The sequence below is a fragment of the Trachymyrmex cornetzi genome, unplaced genomic scaffold (assembly GCF_001594075.2).
Source record: "Trachymyrmex cornetzi isolate Tcor2-1 unplaced genomic scaffold, Tcor1.1 scaffold1553, whole genome shotgun sequence".
NCBI classification, from domain to species: Eukaryota; Metazoa; Arthropoda; class Insecta; order Hymenoptera; family Formicidae; genus Trachymyrmex; species Trachymyrmex cornetzi.
In genome coordinates, this window is record NW_017296150.1 from 24,709 (window position 1) to 47,033 (window position 22,325).

The window sequence follows — 22,325 nt, forward strand, 5'->3', positions numbered from 1 at the left end:
CTCTGGTAAATAGTCGTAAAAGGCAGGTAAAGTGAGCCTAATTTTGGACAGAAACACACGGTTTGAACAGCTGTTAAAAATAAATGAAATATACGCTTTTACGCATAAAATTCCACGATAACTATAGTTTCTGCCCATTTTTAGGACTTTCATACGAGACACGTCACATTTTCACAATTAAACAAATAATAACGAAATGACATGCAGCACAAATTTCATCGTCAAAACGTCACTTTCCTACGCCTATAAGTTCAGCCATTTATCGTGGCTAGGCGCTGTAACACACACAAACACGAGCTCATGAACATGTGCTCGCTTTCGGCGCGCCGAGAGCACATGTACACGGGTTCGTGTTTGTGTGTATGTGGCTACCGATTTCGCCAAATTTCATCAGGTCGCCGACTGATTTTGAATCGCATGCTGACTACTCAGGAGCCTTAAGGATATATTTCCTTCGCCGATATTATTTGATTAGTCAATAATTTTCTGTCAAATTGAAGAATTAATTTTCTCTTTTTTTTCCAGGAAATTAAATTTTTTTAGTGGTATTATTTTTGAAGTAAGGAATTGATATCACTGGCACAAAGAAATAAACGCATCATTGCGTGCCCACTCAACGCCTACGATCGTTTTCTTCGACTTTTAGAGCAAATACAGATCATTTGACGCGTTTCGTCATCGAAGTCTCGCCGAAGAACTGCTATTCTCTAAAAGAAGGGCATAAGTGAGCATCCGTCTCATCGGGCTCGGTCGAAGAAGCGCAGTCGCCGTACTCTCTGTCGGCGGATACTTAGGCGTGTCGGAAGGATTTGGCGTACCGGTGGTAGAATGCCGGCTCCTGGGGCGGCGGTCGAGGATGCGCCGGACATCGGGGTGCCAGTACCGCCGGGGTTGGCGGCAACTGGGGCGGTCGGGCCCACGTCGCGCGAAGCGCTTAGCCCGAGCCCGAGGCTCTGTGTACCGGCCACGACACGGTACACCGTGCCCGCCGCTCTTGCCGCCCCGTCGGCCGCTTGCTAAACGAGAAACAGAGACGAGAACAGTTTCGTTTACTTGGAGTTCTCTACTCCCACTGGAAGGAAATTTCTCTCGTTTCTCTCGTTCATTTTCCCGTCCGTCTGCGCGATATCGCACAAGAGATCGCTATCTCTCCCAGCGGAACTCCACGCGAACTTCTGGAACGTCCTGCAATAATGGCTGGAAAGTGGTTCGTTAAAAGTACTGTAATCGTGACAAAGTGAAGCCCTCGGGTGAAACCTGGAGGGTTGTGGTCGTTCGATCGCCGTTGATGGATTGTCACGCAATCAGTTTATTTTGCCATCGTGAAAAATGGAGAGGAATTAATTGTTTAACTATACGTGTCTCCGCAGGCAAAGTTTGTGTGAAGAAAAACCGATTCGATATCGACGAGTCGATGTCGTTAGCGATATTACGTACAATTTCTTCGTATGAACTTTGTCTATATAAATATGCACATTTGTTAAATAGTTGAAACCTGTCCGGTATTGACCGACTGGGATGTCGCAGTCTAAAATGTCATTACAAAAATTTCTACCAAATATCATTAAAATATCACTTCTTATTATGCTGCTGTCACATTTTTAGTAGTTTTTGAATGTTATACATAATTAAATTTCTCCGTTACGTGATAAATATCAATTCTATTCACAGTCGTTAAAATCTTGCCAACTAATTTATCAATGTCATAATTAAATGTCTTCATTCAATAAATATTAATTTTATTTCATAACCATTAAAAGCCTAAGCAGTACAACGATCACATTAAGTTAAAATGATGTCAGAATAAATCATGATTGATGGAAAAGTGATCGACTTTTAAGGCTCTTGACCACTCATACTGTTAAATCAAATTTATAACGTCAAATCATACTTAATTTTAGTTATTTCTAATCATTTCTATAACTCATCTACTCCTATTCAATATGTCGTTAATTTAATTAAAACTGAAGTTAAATAATTTAATTCAAGAAAATGTGTCAAATTTGATTTAAATTTTATTTATTATTACTAAGTGCATACGTTAATATGGATATTTATTTTAAATCGCAGAAATGGATTGATTTATACATTTTGACAAACATGGAAGTTAAAAATAACGAAATTTTATTTAACTTAAGGCAAGTTACCGTTACTCCTTTGATATTTAATGCATAAATCTTTAGATTGATGACGTCAGAAGCAAAAAAAAAGATGACGAAAGTTCTTGCAAAATATCTAGAAATTTATTTTTAAATAAAACAACATTTGCATTTGATAGAGTACACTTGTAAAATACATCATAAACTCCTTCCGACATAGAATAAAATCATATTTATCTCAATTCGACAGCTATCATATAATTTTAGGCATAATTCAATTTCGAATATATGGTTGTTTATTCGAATATATGGTTGTTTATCGATAATCAAACACAAGAGAAATTTTCGGTATATTATACTTTTTAACATATCTATGATTCTATGAATCTATTTTTGAAGCTATTGTTTTATTGAAAAATGTTCACATTTTAATACTGTTTGCAAGAATTTTTTATATATTTTCTCGTTTTTGACGTTATAATCCAAGATTGCTGCAGTCAGTAAGTTTAATAATCATTTTTTAACTATTTTAATGTTATAATGACTTTTTGTTTGAGAATCTTTGTTTCAAATTTTAAGTGAAATCGTGTAAAGTGTCGTTCTTGCCGTAAGAGGACAAAATGTTTTAGCTTAAGTTTTCGCTTATTAACAGGTGAATATCTACGGCAAGAGCGAATAGATCGGTCACGTAGCAAATTTCTTGTTTTCTCAATCTGTGAACGGTGAAGGGTCGCAGCGCGCGCGACCGGTCTAGAATCGTTTCGAACCACTCGTAATAATGTCTTTTTGCCAGGAAAGCAAAGAACGGTATAACGGTGACAGCAGCCATTGGAAACGGTGACTCGATTTTCGCGTGATTGCATCTGTCCTGACGGTGAAAAACCCGTTTCACCGATATAGACACTGTGCAGAAAAAACTGGTCACCGAGTGTCGTTGGTGCGCGACACGGTTATTGTTCACGCTCTTCCACGATACATGTACGATTGTATTTTCTCGAGAAACATACATGCGACATAAAATAATGGTTTCATATCACGTCATGCAAACAGCAATTAAATCTATTAATACATCATTAATACGTTATTAACTAATTTTTTAATAGACGTATTACCTGTATTTTTTAACAAATGAACAAATTTTTTTTAATTACGGATATTTATATATACATATATATATATTGTAAATATTTAAAAGTAATACAAAAGTTTGGCAGGATTTAAAACCAGAAAAAATTATTTTAATAAAGAAAGGATACCATGATTTAAAAACTAATTAAGATAAATAAAGAAAATTTTTATTTAAATTATAAAATTGTATTGTTAAATATAAATATTGATTTTTCTTATTAAACGTTTTCTTTTTTCTGTAACATTTACATTCTTATATGGAAAAAATAAATTTCCTTCTAATCATTTTTTGCAAAAATTATACATCTGATATATCATATATCGTTAAATAAAAAATTAAATTAAAATTGAAGTTCTTTTGTAATTTTAAATAACTTATTACTAATATTACAATGGAAAAGAAATATAGTGTATATTACGCATGATTTTTTTTCATCAGCAATCCCAATCAGAAATGATAATGGAATCGACATCGAATCGACGTCGATTCGATGTCGATTCCATTATAATGGTACGCATGATTTTTTTTCATCAGCAATCCCAATCAGAAATGATAATGGAATCGACATCAAATCGACGTCGATTCGATGTCGATTCCATTATCATTTCTGATTGGGATAGTATTTTCGACAAAAAATGTAATAAAATAACGAATAATGAGATTTAAACAAAATTAAGGACGTCAAGGGCAAATTTTAACCCTCTGTAAGTTATACCTCTAAGGGTACCCCTACCAGCGAGGGCTCCCAGTAGGGAAATTAGGTTAGGTTATTAATTTCATTTCTCCACACCCTGACGTCCCTGATTATAGGTGTTCCTAGATCTTTTATATATTATATCCTTCTCATTGCGGAGCACTTTCGAGAAACTTCTGTTATATTTCATTGCGCATCCTAGTGATATCACGCGACATCTCGTACATCTTTTTTGCCTAACCCTCCGTCGGTCAAATTGGAAAGAGTAGTCGATATATTGATTGTAAATGTGAATCAAATCCGACTTTTATAATTCTTGATAACCAAGTATGTCAACATATTTGAATACATTGTACTAAGGCATCATGCAGTCAATTTGCAGTCAATCACTGTGTCATTTTCTATAATAAAATAGATAACTAAAGAATTTTCTTAAAAGTATTAGTGTTGATTTTTTTTTAATAATTGCACGTTAACAATTGTATATACTGGAATTATTGAGTATCTGATAATGAGTTACTTTTCGATCATTATATAAAATAGTGCTCGGAATTGGTTGCACATTTCGAGCTGATTTCTGAAGCGTATACTTTTCTCTTAGTATCGATTAATACTCGATGGCCGAGCCGCGATGGATCGTATGCGGACGTGTATCTCAGGAGCATCGCACTATATGAGAAATATGTATATGTTGCGACCGTACCTTCCAGCAAATTATCATTAAAATATTTTCTTTCCTACATAATAATTATTTTCTTCATTAAATCAATTTTTCTACTATTAACATATATATATATATTTTGCAATATAATTAATAATAATTACAATACAATGATTATAATGTCAACAATATTTTTCCATATTACTTTTGAAGTTCTATTTATTGATGTGTTCTTTAAGTGTTCTCTTGTTCATTTCATTAAAAAATAGTAAAAAAGGATGATCAAATATATGATCCGGTAAAGTAAAATTTTATATTACAGAATATTTCAGTCTGTGGCACAAAAGTGTGGTCAGCAATTCTTTAAAAGCAACCGAATGTATTGTAAAAAAAATACAGTAATATTTTAAAAGTACATTATATTTACTAAAATGCATTTATACTTATAATGATGTTCAGTCTCCATTATTATCGATTAGATGTAGTTTATTATAAGTATGCTTTCCACGAGACATGCTTTTTAAGAAATTTTCAAAAATATAGAAATGACATTGATCGATGGATTGGCATTTCCAATCTCCAGACGCAAATACAATTGAAAATATCTCAATATGAGCTTAACATTATCTTCGTGATGGTCATTCATGAAAATAAAACTTCAAGAAACACGAATATTTTATTTTGAAGCAGTTATCTTGCTGCATTATATAATATTTTCAAGAAAATTGTAATTAGTTGTTTCTGTTTCTCTCTCGTTTATTTTAATCAATATTTTGCATTAGAAAATGTTGTTTTCCTATCGAATCACGTATCTGATCAATGATCAGTTTTCTCGTCATTTTTTAGTGGAATAGGCCTACTGAGTCTATTAAACCTCTTAAAAAAATGCATAAAAAATATACTTCAAAAGTGGTGTGGAAAGCTATTGTTCACATTGTAATTATTGTCAATTATATTGCAATATATACATATATATATATATTTATAAATAGTAGAAAATTCGGTTAAATAAAGAAAATAACAATTATGTAGGAAGGAAAGTATTTTAATTATAATTTACTGGAAAGTACAGTTGCCGCATATTACTTATAGTGCACTACCGATTGTGATATACGTCCACGCGCAACTCGATCGTCTAGCGTTGAGCGGTAATGGGGGTAAAGTTGCCGACTTTTCAGGAATCGGCCCGAAATGTGCAACTAATTCCGAGAGAGCTTTATAAATAATTAATTAATTTCAAATTTTTTTAAAGAAAGTGAAACACTGGCTATATAAAGGAATACTGGTTTTTGTTTATCGATAAAAATATCATTTTTGTTCCATACTGTGTAACTAATTACTTTGTATTATACTTGTACTATTCACAGAACAATTAAATTTTTTTTCACGATCAAAATACACATAATATTTGGCTCTGGTGTATTTTGTGTCCAAAACAAGAAAAAATAAAGAAATTACTGATTTTTCTTTATTCACTTTTACTCAATATCCAAGAAACACAAAATCATCTAAAAGATGACTAAAAGCCTAAATGATAAATTATTATAAAGATATCTTTTGGTAAAGGAATATTAATGAAAAGGTGACTAAATCGGGGAGCACAGACTCTTACATAACATATATAGCATAAGAAAATCAGCCAATCAGAATCCTTTACTTCATGTAAATAAGGAAAGGAATAAAGGATTTTGATTGGTTCATTCTCTTATGCATTATGCACTGTGTGTTATGCAAGAGTTTGTGCTTTCCGTTTTAAGACCGTAGTACAGACTTTTGCATAACGTATAACACATAGTGCGTAAGAGAATCAACCAATAAGAATTCTTTCTTTCCTTCTATTTCACAAAAAAAAGGAACTTTGATTTATATATACTGGTTGATTTTTTTATACACTTATGCGTTATGCAAAAGTCTGTGCTGCGATCTTAAAATAAATGTCCCATCACTAATCATCTTTATAGCCTTATCCATATGATATCTAAAGCGGGGTGCACAGACTCTTGTATAACGGATAACACATACAGTATAAGAAATTCAACCAACCAGAGTTCTTTATTTCATGGAAAGGAAGGAAACGAAGGACTTTGACTTCATTTTCTTATGCATTAGTCCGGATCTACAATAGAAGATTTAAGCCTTAAGTCGTAAGAAATTGACAAACTACAGTCGAATGCGAGGAGAATAATTGATTGTGATTTGTCCATTCCTTACGGCTTAAAGCTTAAAACTCTATTGTAGATCCGGGGTTACGTGTTGTGCGTTATGCAAAAGTATGTGCTGCGGCCTTTAGGGTGCGTTCCGAGTTACGCATAAAGCGCATGACGTACCATTTTATCCTTCTTCATTATTTTGTGAACAACAGAGATAAATAATGCATCATGCACTTCATGCATAACTCGAAACGCATCCTAAAAGATGACTTTTACATGGATATCTTTTAGTTGTCTTTAAAACCTTTTTAATTTTTATATTGTGCAATATATGACTTTTAATAGCATCAGATCACCCATTTAGCACACATTTTCAAGGGACGTTCTGAAGAACATCCTGAGAATATCCAAACGTTCTGAGAACATTCGTAAAAACATCTTTGGAAGAATGCTGTATGGGCACTGAATTAATTTTTATACGAAACTAAATAAAATTGTGTGACTATCAAAATACATCATATTTATGAGATCCTAATGGATAAAGTATTGTTTGATTGTATATTTCTGGTGATTATGTAATTTTATTTTGTTGTCTTTTCGACAAAACGAAAAGTTGATTAGAAGGTATCTTTTCGTCTTACCGAAAAGACAACATGAAGAAAAAATTACCTTTCTGTTATTTTAGTACTTTTTGTCACTTATTTACGAGCAGTACACGGAATCGCCACCAGACGGATGTGATGGAATTTATTTTCTCGTATTTGAAAACGTACAGAATAGAATAAAAAAGGCAGCATTATGAAAAATTTCACTTGCGTTCTAATAAACACTAATAAAGAATATATTTTTTGAAAGCGAGTCTTCAAAGGGGATTATGATCAGGGCTGAAGTCATGTATTTGTGAAGTACTTTTATTTGGAAAACAGTATTTGTGAGACAATTGTACTTTGTATTATGCATTTCAACGAAGCACATGCAAATATTTTGTATTTTATACTTCAAATATGTACTTCATGGGAACATATAAAAGTATTTTGTATTTTGTATTTCAAATATTAAGATTAACAATTAATTATTATTTGAATTGCAAAGTACAAAAAACTTACAATTTTTCAATTTTAAATACAAAATGCGTAATACTTTTATGTGTTCCACAGAAATACAAAATACAAAATATACTTATATTGCAAAAACTGTGTTTTAAATAAAAGTATTTCAAATACATGTCCTGATTATGATGAAAGAATAATGACTCTTGCATACAAGATACGGCAAGCATTGCAGGATTCATAAATGGGATGTATATTATCATACTATTTCGTTCAGTTTTGTGTAAAAATTAATTCAGGAATCTGATGTTATTGGACGTTATACATATGTGTCAAAATATAAAAATTAAAAGAAGTCATAAAGACAACTAAAAGATATGTATATACAGAAATCATCTTTTAATTATCATATGGAAACATCTATAAAGATGACTAGCAGTGCGATATTTGTCTTTTACTCATTTTTTCGACTATATTCTTTCACTAAAAGATATCTTTATAGCAATTTAGTTATCTTTTAGACAATTTTATTTGTACTCTCTAGAAAAGTACAATCTGAGTGTACATACATAATCTAGCATTTATGCGAGACATATAGAATACAGCAAGGCAAGAAATACATAATGTTTTTATTTTGAACTTAAAAATCTATTTTATCGATACATATCGATACATTTCAGCACTCCTTTAAAAAACATTTAAAACAGAAGGAAAGAACTTCAATTGTCTAGAAGTATAAGTATTTTTTTGTAATAAAGATTAACATTGAACAGACCACAAATAGTATTTGCAATTACACAGTAAAGTAGTTGTTTACCCACTCTATCTTCTATTATTGCTAAGTCTTAGTTTAACTAACCCGCAGCATTTCTCTAGCGTTGCATGTATGAAATCGCGAATTTTATCGTATAGACTTTAATCAAAGACATTGGCTTTGGCGAGAATCTTGACTAAGGTAATTCTGTCGCGAGACCCGATCGTGCCTAGGTCAGGAACCTTGGAATAGTAACAGATGGTGCAGCGGTGGTTAAAGACAATTCGGTTGCGCACTTTCACTACCGTTTGCGGATAGTAACCTTGCAGTTACTCGCCCGTTACTGGAATATCAAGTGTATTCGAGATTGATCACTCGGCGCACCGTTGCGTTAGTCCGGATCTACAATAAATGTTTTAAGTCTTAAGCCATAAAAAATTGTCCAATTACAGTCAAATGCAAGGAGAATAATTAACTATAATTCTCGTACATTTCTTATGGCTAAAAACTTATTGTAGATCTGGACTCATACAATGCAACCGCAAACCTGCTTTCCCCATTCCCCATCTTCTCTTGAGTATGATTCCAATCTCCATTTTTTACGCAGCATAGTTATCAAAGGAAGTTATGTCTAAGACATCGCAACTCACCCTGATAATGTCGAAGAGAAAATTGCCTGACCCGGCGCCTCTATCTGCACCGCCGCCGAAACCAAAGAGGAATCTCTTGTTTCTATTCTCATCCTCCTCCGTCTCGGTTTCGTCCAATGGCGTCAACTCTTGCGGCGAACTGTCGCTCGACACTTCGTCCGCGAATTGCACTCGCACTTCATTGTTCTGTGATTCCGATCCGATCTCGTTCACTCGATTCTCTGATTCTGGGTTCACGTCCTGTAAAAAAATCGTTTCCTATGGCTGACAAGAATCAGGGGGGTTTTATTCCTGAATTTATATTGTATAAGAAAATTTGTAATATACGTGATACGTATGTACATTATAATATACATATATTATATAGTATTTTGGTATATGATATTTCTGGAGAATAAGGCTCCATACAATAAGTTACGATGTCTGGCAATTTTTTGACGGAGCGAATAAAAAGCAACTTATTCATTTCATCATATACATTTTATATGTGCATTTCGTAGCACAAGCAACACGCATGATATAGATATATTGTGACACAGATTGTTAATGATTTATTATTATTCAATCGATCATTGTTGATTTTTTCAACGAGGAGAAATGCACAAAAAATCGCAATCATATGACAAGTAGGTCGCCTGCATAATTCCAGGGTGTGTAAAGTGTTGTTAGGACTACGTAATATTCCAACAACGTTTCCTATAAATTATTGATGATATATATGACTTCCTTTACATGAGTTTATAGTTACTTTTTGATTGAGCTTTTTTGTGCATCAGAACTAAAATATGATTAATACTATATTTACTTTTAAATCTTTTAACTACATTTATATAATAATCAAATCAAAACAAGTAACATGCGAATTATAAACGATACGTTACACAATATGTAACATGCATAATCAATAAGCGGCACAAATAGCATATTAATAACAAATTAAACAGAATGTTTTCAACAAATATATTATTTATGTTAAATTATACTATCTCGGGCATCACGTAATCGTCAATGATTTATCGAACGAAAAGTTGAATAGTGGATTACTAATTGCTAATAACACAGTCCAACAAAAAAATTGCGGCAAGTAGGGCCAACATTTCTTAATAGATTTAAGGTCGCTGAATCTAAATCCGCCAGCGAAAGATGCCTATCACGTCAGATTTTTTAGATAAATTGAATAATATGAGCCAAAAATATTTTTCGTCAAAAGGGTTTTTTGCTATATTTATCATTTTCTTGTGGTCAAACAAAATTATATTATTTAATTTCATTAACGCCACTCTAAAGAGCGAATTTTCACCTTTAAAACGAATTTTTTTTACTGTGCGATTTTTTTTGTTCATCGAGTTATGAACGTTTCTTGAAATGTAAAATGGTAGATTCAAATTGACCTGGAAAGTAGATAGATCTGTATCAAAAAAGTATCTCAGGCTTTCTAGAGGTCACTGTGTGTGATACCGAATCTGGAAAACTTAAAATATGGAAATTCAAAATGGCGGATCTAATATGGCGGATCGAATCTCACTTTTCGCATTTTGTCCTCCATAATGGATTCGCTATTTTGAATTTCTATATTTTAAGTTTTTCAGATTCGGTATCACAGCGATCTTTAGGAAACCTAAGATACTTTTTTGATACAAATCTATCTTTCTTTCTGTACTTTCCTTCAATTCGTTAATTTGGACCCACCATTTTACATTTTAAAAAACATTCATAACTCGATGAAAAAATCGCTAAAACAAATTTGTTTTAAGGGTAAAGATTTGCTCTTTAGAGTGACACTAATAAAATTGAAAAATAAAATTTCGTTAAATTTGACCACAAAAAATTGATAAATATGGCAAAAAACGCTGTTTTTGGCTCATATTATCGATTTATCTCAAAATCCTGATGTGATGGACAATCGGTGACGGATTTGTAATCTTAAATTTATTAAGAAATGCGGGTCGTGGTTGCTGTAGAAAAAAAGTCGAATTTTGACGAACAATGTAATTTGCAAGTATTATTTGAAATTCATGTATATGTGTATATATATATATACATATATGAAATAATATCGGTAGATGTAATATAAAAAACGTAAACAGAAGTTATTTTTTAAGATCATTACAAACACGATTATCACTAGGCTGATTTATTCTGCAACAACTAATGACTAAAAAATGATTAGCATACTGAAAATAGAGATGACAGAACGAAAAGCCGAAGAAGGCTATTTGTGAAAAGATTGTTTTAAGATGAACTTCCAAACTTGAATTAAAAAATAATCTAGCAGTTGGAATGGCTTCAAAGTTTCATGAAAGAAGAAATGTGCTAGACGATATAAATGTTAAAGATGTGATATTGAATTTGTCAGAGTTAAATAATGAAGAAATAAAAGTTTTGAATAGACACATAGGTTTTAAATGATTCTACAAATATATACAAGGTGTTCAACAACAGGTAAGAGAAAATTTAATGAATTATTCTAGATAATAAAATAAGATGGAAAGTCATTAATCGAAGATAACAAAATTGCAATGGATGTTTCATCTTTTAGTTATAAATGTTTAAATAATTAGATGCTTTTACTATTTACTGCTTTACGTAACTATTTAAACATTTAGAATATTCACAAAATTAAGAATAACAAAATTTCAGTGGAGAAAAGGCTTTGTTTTTTAATTATATTATATTAAATACCTAAATATTTACGTACTTTAGGCATTATAAAAGCAAAAATGCTTTAGGCATTTAAACATTGCATTTTTTGTGTAGATATTATATTTAATTTCAACATTTATAAATAAAAAGCTTTGTATTAAAAAATTATAATTATAATTTTGTTATTCTTAATTCCTGCCTTATTTTATCAATTAGAATTACTCCTTTTTTCTCATCTATTTCCGAACACTCTGTATGTATATAAACATATAATATGAATCGTAGACGAAAAACACGTAATGATAATTGAAATAATAAGATGGAAAGATCCAGAATCAATAGAAAAAATTTTTGTAGATTCTATGACTCTGGTGAAATAAGATTGCAATAAAAGATCGTAGCAACATGAGTTGCCAATGCAACATTAATCGATTAATAGCTAGATAAATAGCATGAGGACAAAAACAGTTAGCAACCGTAATGAGAAAAACGTGCGTAGCCGCGGCAGTCCTGATTGCGCGGTAACTTAGCGGTCATTAAATCCTTCGAGAGCTGAGTGGTCGATCGATTCGATCCTCTTTTTCTCGAGTACCCAATGAATAATTAGCACACAAAGTAGACAACGCAGTGCCGCAGCAGTCCTGAATGCGCGGTAAGGCATTCTGCAAGGCAATTCTGTAATTCTGTATTTCTCATAATGATTCCTCAAGGTCATGACCTCGAAATTTTTACCGAGCTGCTGATCAATCAGTCACTGCGTAGTGGTAACCTCGTTTTCTGATAAAGACGGTGTCGTTGGCATTGCTCTAGTGGTCGTCGTAGTGTCGACAATGTTGGCTCTGCTTTCTGCTGAAGTAGTGGACGAAGAGGAGTTAAACGTTTCCTCCTCATCAGGTGGAAACGTTGGCAAAGAGATCGACACTTTGGAAGCGTTATTCGAGCCAGCTGACGTAGATTCATCCTCATCATCTCCGAAGGGCGACATGCCTACTACGCTTGTACCTTCGTCGCTCCTCTCGATGCCTGCGGTATTGTCCATGCCGCCGCCAAGAATATTGCGGAGGATGACCGGACCAAGGACACGAATGATTTCTCCGATAATAGAGTTGACCTTTGATTCGATTCTCTAGAAAATAACATGCCTTTGCTGGAGAGTCTTGCAGCGTAGTGATAGATCTTCCTCCTTTTTTTTTATTCTGACTTCAAGACATCGCTTTGCAGTCGCGTGATCGTGATGATATCGATCAACACATGGCAGATCGTTGACATTTTATTATTTATAAATGATATGGACTTATGACGTTTTCTTTGGCTTGTACGAGGATCTTTTTAAATATCTGATCAATCGTTCTGCTAGTTAATAAATATTTGTGTAATTGATTGATATTGTGTTTAAGTATGACTGATTTATTGTTTCTTATCGCATTATCTCTTATTACCAGGCTTGGACTTCCTTTCAACAGCGCTATAAGTCATAGGAAATCAGGTTTACCGCTATTACATAATACTCGTCGCTCAGTGAAGCAGGTATTCCGTGAGATTTTTACGATCCTATTTTAAATACAAAGACAGAATTAAACATGGTTTTCTTTGAAATGCAGTTATTCCGTAACCCGGGAGGGATCTTACAGTGTCACTTCGTGCGACTGTCATCAACTCTTCATGCGTTCGTTCAATCATTCGAGGACGCTGCCGGAGAAATTTCGACATTCCTCCACAAACGATCTTCCGGCTCGTTCAAACTGCGACTTCGCGGCAATGTGAGATAACTAACTCACGCTATTCTGCAAATTTCATTACTAAATCAATCGCCATTGTCGTGCACGTGCACGCACATGCAACCGCATGCATAAGAAACCCGGCGTTGCTGGCCAATGCCGAAGAAGCCATTTGCTAACAAGACAAAAAAATCGCACAACGTATTATTAGTCAAATTAGGAAGTTATTCGTGAACAACTCAATAGGCGGCTAGAAGGAATTTCACACGCAAGAAAGAAACTTTCCCGAGAATGTTTAGTTTTTATAGGTAGGAACCTCTCTTACTCCGTCCATGAACAATTTACTTCGCACTGCGCGATTTTTTTATTCGGACCGTAATGAAACTTCCCCTAATAAAGTTATTAAGTTTTCGTGAAAATTTTCATTGTGTAACTGGTACTGCAGATTGAGTGAGGATTCAGAAAAAGAAAGGAAAAACAGAACACGAGAAATATCATATAGCTAACAGGAAGAATCGATGGAGACGTAATTATTCTTTTTTATTAGCGTGGAGCATGACGAACCGCTTCCGTTCTCTTCATGCGGAACATACTCATGGAATGAGATCAAAACAAATCAATCCGTACGTGAGCGTACGATGAATGAGCAAAGGGTAGTTGGCTAATGCGTTGGCTGCCTCTCAAATCGTATGCGTTACTTTCTCGGTAAGAATGTAATGCTGAAGTATTCAGTGAATACTGCTTTTTTTTTACAGCACAGTCCTATACAGATCGACGAAAACAAAGTTCTAATTATAGAGTATCAAAAATTCTTAGTGCGTTTCAGCCTGATGCGAATCGCTCAAGGACGTTTTACTGCTCCTTGATAATGTTTGTCGAGGCGAGGTATATAATCTGTGATGATAATTTATGTACATTCTCGTCTATAAAACGCCGCTCGGCGTGTCAGTCTAGTCCTGGCCTTCTGCAGGATTTCTCTGACATTCGTATTAACGACTGCTCACCTGGGAAATATCGGGGAAGAGCTGTCGTAGAATGCCAATAGTCCTTTTGCTCCTCAAGGCAGCCTCGCTGTCGGCTTCGGCCATCACCAGCCGATCAAGGGCCTGAAAGAAAGTTTTCTTGTTGGCCCTGTCGTACGACAGCTATTTAAATTTAGATCTTTATGATAGCAAAGATGCTTTTCAACTAATAATCGCAGGATATTAAGCGTTATCGGATTTCAATTGATGCACCTCGTAGATCTCAAATCTTCGAGGCTATACACATTTACGGATTAATAAGCCAGTGTTTGATTACGAGAAAATGGCTATCTACTTAAAGTAAGTAGTCACGTGGACTCCTACAGTTACGTAAGAGCTTTTAAGTATGTATGAACTGGGATCTTTCAACCTATAGAACACTGAAGTACATGTCTCGCAAAGCGTTAGACAATAATTTGAATTATGATGATGATGATGAAGGATTTGCCAAAGGAATCCTTTTGCCCTTTTTGTTAAAATAATTTGTTTTTGTCAAAGTGGCGTTAAAATATAACGTCAAACTATGTATCTGCACGAAGTAATGACAAATAAGAAACTACTTGTGATTTTCCCTCTCCTACTGAAAATGGTTGGTGAAGGCCGTGGAATTTAGTGCGTTTGAGAATGTTAAGGTAATTGTGTTGTGTAATGTTCTTTATGTTAGATGCTAACCAAGCAAAGATCATTAATTTAGCGCCACTAGATATTGAACCAATTTTGCTATTTTCTTCACGAAGACACAATAACAAATTCTCATTAACTTGGATTTATATATTACAATTAAAAAATTTATTATATATTATGATAATAAAGATAGCTATTACGCCGATATTGATCGTGAGAATTAATTATCTTAAATGTATATTCTCGGGCATTTATCTAAAAAAAAAAGATTGCGCGAGTATGAATATATTAAAGTTACAAAATTCTGGTATTATATACTGCTAATTTAGTTGAAATTACGAAATGTCAACATTCGACTATATTTGTGTCATCAAGAAGGACAGCTTGTTTTACGACAAGGTGATTCAAGTACAGAGTATATTTTATATCAGTTTCGCATTAAATTTCGTACTGATGGAGCTAGATTGGCCAATGGGCGGGAACCAAACCCAAATGTTGCTCAACCGAAGCATTATGGTACACTTTCCCTCAAACCTCGTTTCACATTCATACGATCACCTTCGTATTCGTTCGTCCCAACCAACTTTGAGTAAGAAATTTTATTTGTAAATTTATTTTTGTACGTTTAAAAATCTTAGAAATAGGAGATAAGAAAAAATTGATACATATATCAAAATTACATACAAATTAACATCATCTTTCATATGATTACATTCTTGCTTTCACATAATTCTTTAATACCCCTTACATAGTGTTCTTTAATGCCTTACTATATACCTTTCAACTTTCTAATTATTTATGCAATTAATTATGTGTTCTAGTATTATTTAGTATAGTAAAAAGCAGTTTTGCTAAAGTATTTAAAATTTAACTAGATACAGATCTAAATATTTTAAACCATCAAAATTATTGTATAGGACTCAAGCTAGTTGATAGAATGTCAAAATTTTGTACAGGATTGCTCATTATGTTTGAGCGTCTTATATAATCATTTTAATGGATGATAAAATTATTTTTTGGATCTGTATTTAGCTAAATTCTTAGATACTTCAGCAAAATCATTCTTTCCATGGTAATAATATTAATAATAATAACAACAATAATAATAGTTCTTAATTAAACATGTTTATGTCCTATGATTCATCTTTACATGTCTGAATGGATTTTTTATAAACTTCTAATAGGCTATTCACATTCGTATTCACCTAATCATTTATGTCTGTATCTACTTGTCCCTAATATTATCCACGATATCTGCCACGTCTTGTTATCTCATATCCTTCGACTGAGCGAAAATGCGGATCGGACGTAAGGCCAGTAATTTGTTTGTATACAATGTTTCATATATCACACCGTGATGTTAAATTGCACTTGTGCGTACGCACTAGCTTTCCATCGGACGTCTATCGACCAAAGAAAGTGTCCAGTAACTCCGCTGATGTTGGCGGCCAGTGAAAGTGTCGGAGCGAGGACGAGAGCCGGTCGGACGACCCGGGTTTTCGTCAGATTGTATACTTTGAGGGTTACACCGTGTACTTTACGGTCGCATTTACCGAAACATTGAACTCCGCACGAAGGCGCTCGTACCCGGACATTAAGCGCAAAATGTTTTTCAAACGAATAACTCTCTTTATATTTATTGTCATGTAATAGTTCGGCCGGTAACCATTTTTCCAGCGTATTTACGTACGTGCTCTGCGTATTGCATGACCTTAAATTGTAACGGCAAGTTACGTAAACAATGACAATTATCAATATATTACGGTAAACGTTAAGTTTAAGTAGCTATGATGGCCGCTATGGACAGAATTCTTCAAATTACAGCTATGATTTTCAAAGTAATGTAATAATGTAACAGCAATCGTAACAACGTGCAATGCCACATTTTCGAAGAATCAAGAATTACAAAATAATTTCCGGTGTATTCTACGGATAATATTTCAAACGTAAAAGATTTCAACGTCGTTACAGCGCAATTTCAATGTGGAAGTGCATTGAACCTTATGCAAATTTTATTAATTCCATAAGCATTTTTGCGATAAAATGTATGGTATTTATTAGTGGGAATAGAAAGGAAAATTTATTCAGCATTTACTAGTATTTTCCAGAGAAAGAAAAGTTTCACGTTGTTAAATAAACAAATTCTTATTTGCGATTCTATAAACCACAAACACAATACGTAGTCATAAAATATCAATTGCCGTTTTGTTTATATTACTATTAGTTTCGTCGCCGTGACATTGTTCGAGTGAAAGACTCGTCGAAAGTAAAATGTCATCTTCGACCATCAAATCGATCAATTCGATAGAACGATCGAGCATTTAATGTTGGTAGACCGGAATGTAGCTGAACTTTCGCGATCGAGAAGAAATCATCTTGCGTTTGATCACCCATATCGTTTATTAATAATTAATAACCATACGTAATTTAGTAATTTCTATGTTTCGATACAGAGAAATTCTCTGCGACATTATTTTCTGCAAATCAGACTTTCTCCTTAATCGATATGGGAAAGAACTAAAGATAAGACCAGTGAAGAAATGAAGATTAATGGAAAAGATTAATGGAAAATGTTGAAATTGCTATTCAATGACACAGTGAAAATCTTTATAACCGTCATGCATAATTTTACGCAGGAATCGATTAACTCTTATACCGCTAATTGCAAAAAAAAGTAGTAAAATTTTTACGCTATGTCACACTTGAAATTCGGCCTCGAACTCTGTTAGTTGCGTGCCACGTGCCATTCGTGTTAGATAATTAAGCGATAATGCATAGGAGAAGTAACCGTTAATGCCGCGAATTAATCTCCGCAAAATAGATGGCGATGTTAAAAGAGAAAGGCACGAGATGTGCCGCTCACGTGCTTACCTCTGATCGGAGACCGTCTTCCGGAAGCGGATGCGAGCTCACTAATGCGAGGCAAAGCACAGCCGTCAGCGTTAGAATAGTAAATCTCATCTTGGTTCGTATAGATGAATTCTGCGGAAATAATTTGTTTATTTTAACATACACGAGGTATTACGATAGCAATTAATTCCTCGTTAACCCGTTGCAATATTGCATATTTTTCACAATCAAACATTCTACGCGATACGGATTACTTAGCGGATCTTTATCGCAGTCCATAGATTGAGAGAAAAATGTTTGGTATTTGGGATTATAATGCATGGTAAAATAATTATCTAGGAGCTCTATTTTTATAGTTATTATTGCTATAACACTAGTAATAATTTATAGTATAATAATCATTTGTAGTTCTATCAAAAAATATATATTTGGCATTGAAAATAATTCTAAATTATACATATATATAGTCAAATATTTATAATAATAATAATTTAAATTACAACCATTTTTTTCTCAGTACGCGGATTTCTCGAAAACGACTTTAAGATTATACATATTTCGTACAGGCTTCTTTAAATTATTTTAGAAATAATCGTTCTCTCGAAGCACGTGCGATGAGAAAATAAATATCCGGATATAATGCGCGCATGACGAAAGTGAAAGATTTTTCACGGGTCATAATTCTACTTCTCTCATGATTTTCTAACATGTATTCAGTACATCTCTTGTTCTTTCTCTCTTTATTCCTCCTCCCCTCCCTCCTCTCCATACAGACACGCAAACAAGTTGCAAGGTAAAGCGGAAATCGTTCACAAGGATCATGACAAGACGAAGGAAACATGAAGGCGCACGGAGAAAAGAGCGAAGGGGAGAGACGCAATGACTCTCCTTTCTCGAACATGGATCCGTTCGCGACTATCACTTTCGACGGAATGAAAGTGGAGAACGCTGTGCTGGCGTCTTCAAAGGTGGTGGGAGGAAAGGCGAGATAAAGCGTGCACGAGCTCTTTAATTAGTCTCGATTCTAATAAAACACACTGGTGCTTGATGCATTTTATGTCCGCATTAGGATTATTTATTAATTTACGTTTTCTTTTTCGAGCTCAGTGGAAATTTGCTTGCTTCTTGCAACCAAACAAAAAATTGCGTTTCGTGACGTAAAACTTTGAAACACTGATCGCAGTTCATGAAAACCGGTTACAAGTATGTGAGAGCCTTCAACAAACCAAAAAAGAAAACTCAACAAACGTGTTTAATTATTCTTAGATTATTCAATCGAAAAGAAATAATTTTCCCAGTTAATTTTATTTTAAATGGAAAATTATGGAAATATTTGTTTTTACTGAGAAATGTTCTCTGGAAAAAGGTCTGATAATAGTAATAAATCAAGTTTATATAGTAGTTATTAAAGCTTTGGTGAAATAATGGCAATCAAACGTTCGATTAATATAACTAATATCAATTAAACGTTAATTTTCTTTTTCTAATTATTATCTTATTTTTCTAATTATTAACAAATTGTTGATTATTATTGTGTTTGGTAATATTTACTAAATATTGCATCAATACGCTAAACAAAATTTGGTAACTATTACTAGATTTTTCTTCATTGTTGTTAATGCACGCGTAACTTTGAAGCTTTTTTTGTTAATGTATGCCAACGTAAGTGCAAATAACTACACGTGCATTTGGCACGCTAAGGATGGATCATGACGATATAATGATATTAAGACGATATAGATTCAGCACACATCACGTCTACTCGGGGACGGTGTTGCAATATTCTATTTTCGAGGCCACATAATAATTAATTTTAATTGACATCTCTATTACTAAATCGCAAACAATTTACATTGCGATTATGAGAGAGATACGATAATGCATAAATTAAAAATCCTTTTCCATTTTCTTAGAAATAAATATACTCTGAAGTTTTTTTACGTAAAGTTAAGTTCGAGAAGACAATTACTCAACTAGTAAAAAGAAACATTAAATCAATATTATAATAATAAAATTGATGATAAAGAAACTTTGTTTTCTATTTTTTGTTAGCAATGAAAGTGAGAACAAGTAAGTTTGCAATCGAAGTAGTTATAAAGAGAATTTTTTCGAGGGACTTCTTGTATGAAGAAAAAAATTGATATTTTTCAGGTATGGGTGAATTTAATTCATGCTGTGTGTGATTGTAAATTTCAATTTTCACTTGGAACTTACTGTTCCGGTCCATTTCAAGATTTTCACTCTGTTAACTTCTTTTCGTGCCTTTTTACTCTCTTTATTTTTTAAGTTATTTTTTACATCAGTAATCTCGTAAATAATATTATTTTTAATTTTATTCCTATAAACTATTAATTGTACGGAAAAGAATTCCAGAGTTTTCATCAGATAAGTAATTACGGAGGAAATTGTGCGTCCAGATGGAAAGAGATTTCTCCGGAAAATCGAGATTCAAGAGCACTTTCATAAAATATAAAATAATATTGTATTATGCCATAATATTCCATACTAATTTCTTACGTATAAACAAATTTGCAATTTTTTCACTTCATCTATAATTAAATTTTTATTCAAATATATCTAATTTTGTTAATTTTGTTAAGCGATAAGAATATCTCACGAGCTTTGCCTGTCTGCACTCGTCTTCAAGAACACACGAAACTCAAAAGTTTCCCACTTATCATCACCTAGCCACGTGGTCGTCGCGTATGATAAATTTTCCACGACACTGAAGATGAGTACACAGCTACCCGGAAAAGATGCTGATCGAGTTAGAAACGCGAGATTTGTGTAAACTCACCACGCACAGATATTATCCGTCACACGGTTCGCTGTGAAAATCGAATTTTTTTTTAAATAAAAAAAAAAGATCTCGTGTGGGGCCCTGAAGGAGCTCTCGGCGGCTCCTGCTCTCTTCGGGGTTTTCTGTTACTGTCTGTATAGCGACGCTTAGTGAGCGGCTTTTATTAGAAGGAGGGGCCTGGCACCACCTCCACGCTACACTTATGTCCATGTCTGCCTCTCATTCTCTCCTTCTGTCAGGTCTGCATGGGAGATCCTGAAGAAGGGATCGACCACATTGATAAATTTCATTCCAATCGCCGAAACGTGAATAAATCAAGGATAACCATCAAGAGATGCATCCGTGTATGGCGAGCTTTCGAATGTAACAATGTAGTTTACCTTTTGCTGTGTAACCGAATAAAGTTTTGCATTTAAGAAGATTTTTTTCTGGATAAGAATAGTATTCAACATTTTGATTAAGTATTTTTTTCAAGCCGCATAGTATCTATCTCAAAAGAAAATCTCTGTTAAAATATTGTACGTAAATAACTAAACAGCAAGGTTTACCCCTTATCTGATTTCTCATTTATAACAATTTAAATCTTTTCTTTTTTCTCTGCAGGAAGCTCTGTAATAATATCGATAAAATCGATAATTAGTTTTTTAAAGTATGAGAAATTGATATATATATGTCAGAGATATAAGCAGATACTTAATATATCATAAGGCATAAGATTGAAGCGCGAATAATTATCTTGAGTAACCGAACGGATAATTATGAAATATGATTCGACCTAAGTGTCTTAAAACATTTATTTAAAGCACATTTTTGCATATAACGTATTTATGTATTATTTAGCTTACAACTACATGGTTGTCGCAGATAATTACAAAAATTAATGGCATTTAATTATTATTTATCGCGTTCATCCATCCGTTGCTAATAATCACTTTTACTTGCATTGCAAAGCAGCAAACATTGCAGTGAAACTTTATTTTTTTTTCTGATAACCAGGCTATTAAATGTAAGTCCTCGTTGATTAGTACATAACAATATTACGATAATTACAACGCGCCGTAGATAATAAAAGTACATATAAAAGCACTTCCCTCTTAGAGGTCATGGAAAATCATGATGACGCGACGCCACGTGTTATTCTTTTATAATTCAGAGTTGAAGTGAGCAAGTTTTTCTTATGTTTGTATTATATCTTGTTATAACAAGGTATATTATAATAATAGAGGAAGTAGAGAATATTGCGCACGTTACTGCACGTATCTTAATAGGCAGGTAACCCTTTGCGTGAGAAAAAAGCAATTACGTTTATACTGCAAATTTATACTTAGGATTCCATTTCTTATTACTAGTTGACTTATTCTTTGTAAATATCTATCTATAATTACATCAGAGATCGCCTTGAACCATTCATTTGATCAAAAATTTTGCATACACTTTTTGTTATTCCTATCGTTTATTTGCTAAATTACTTACTTCCTATCA

General features: G+C 33.4%; 1 protein-coding gene across 2 annotated transcripts in view; it reads right to left on the reverse strand.

Annotated features, from left to right (window-relative positions):
* The window catches only part of LOC108758253 (uncharacterized), a 35,742-nt gene extending 14,762 nt beyond the window's left edge, over positions 1-20,980 (reverse strand). Inside the window, exons 1-5 of one of the 2 annotated variants that reach the window (XM_018503116.1) lie at positions 20,841-20,980; positions 18,065-18,175; positions 14,552-14,653; positions 9,187-9,426; positions 819-1,016 (exon numbers count right to left, since the gene is read on the reverse strand). In XM_018503116.1, the coding sequence (XP_018358618.1) occupies positions 819-1,016; positions 9,187-9,426; positions 14,552-14,653; positions 18,065-18,154 (630 nt within the window). In that variant the 5' untranslated portion in view covers positions 18,155-18,175; positions 20,841-20,980. The remainder of the gene's footprint in view (positions 1-818; positions 1,017-9,186; positions 9,427-14,551; positions 14,654-18,064; positions 18,176-20,840) is intronic. The other variant, XM_018503115.1, reaches the window with a different exon arrangement.
* Positions 20,981-22,325: the final 1,345 nt, after the last annotated feature.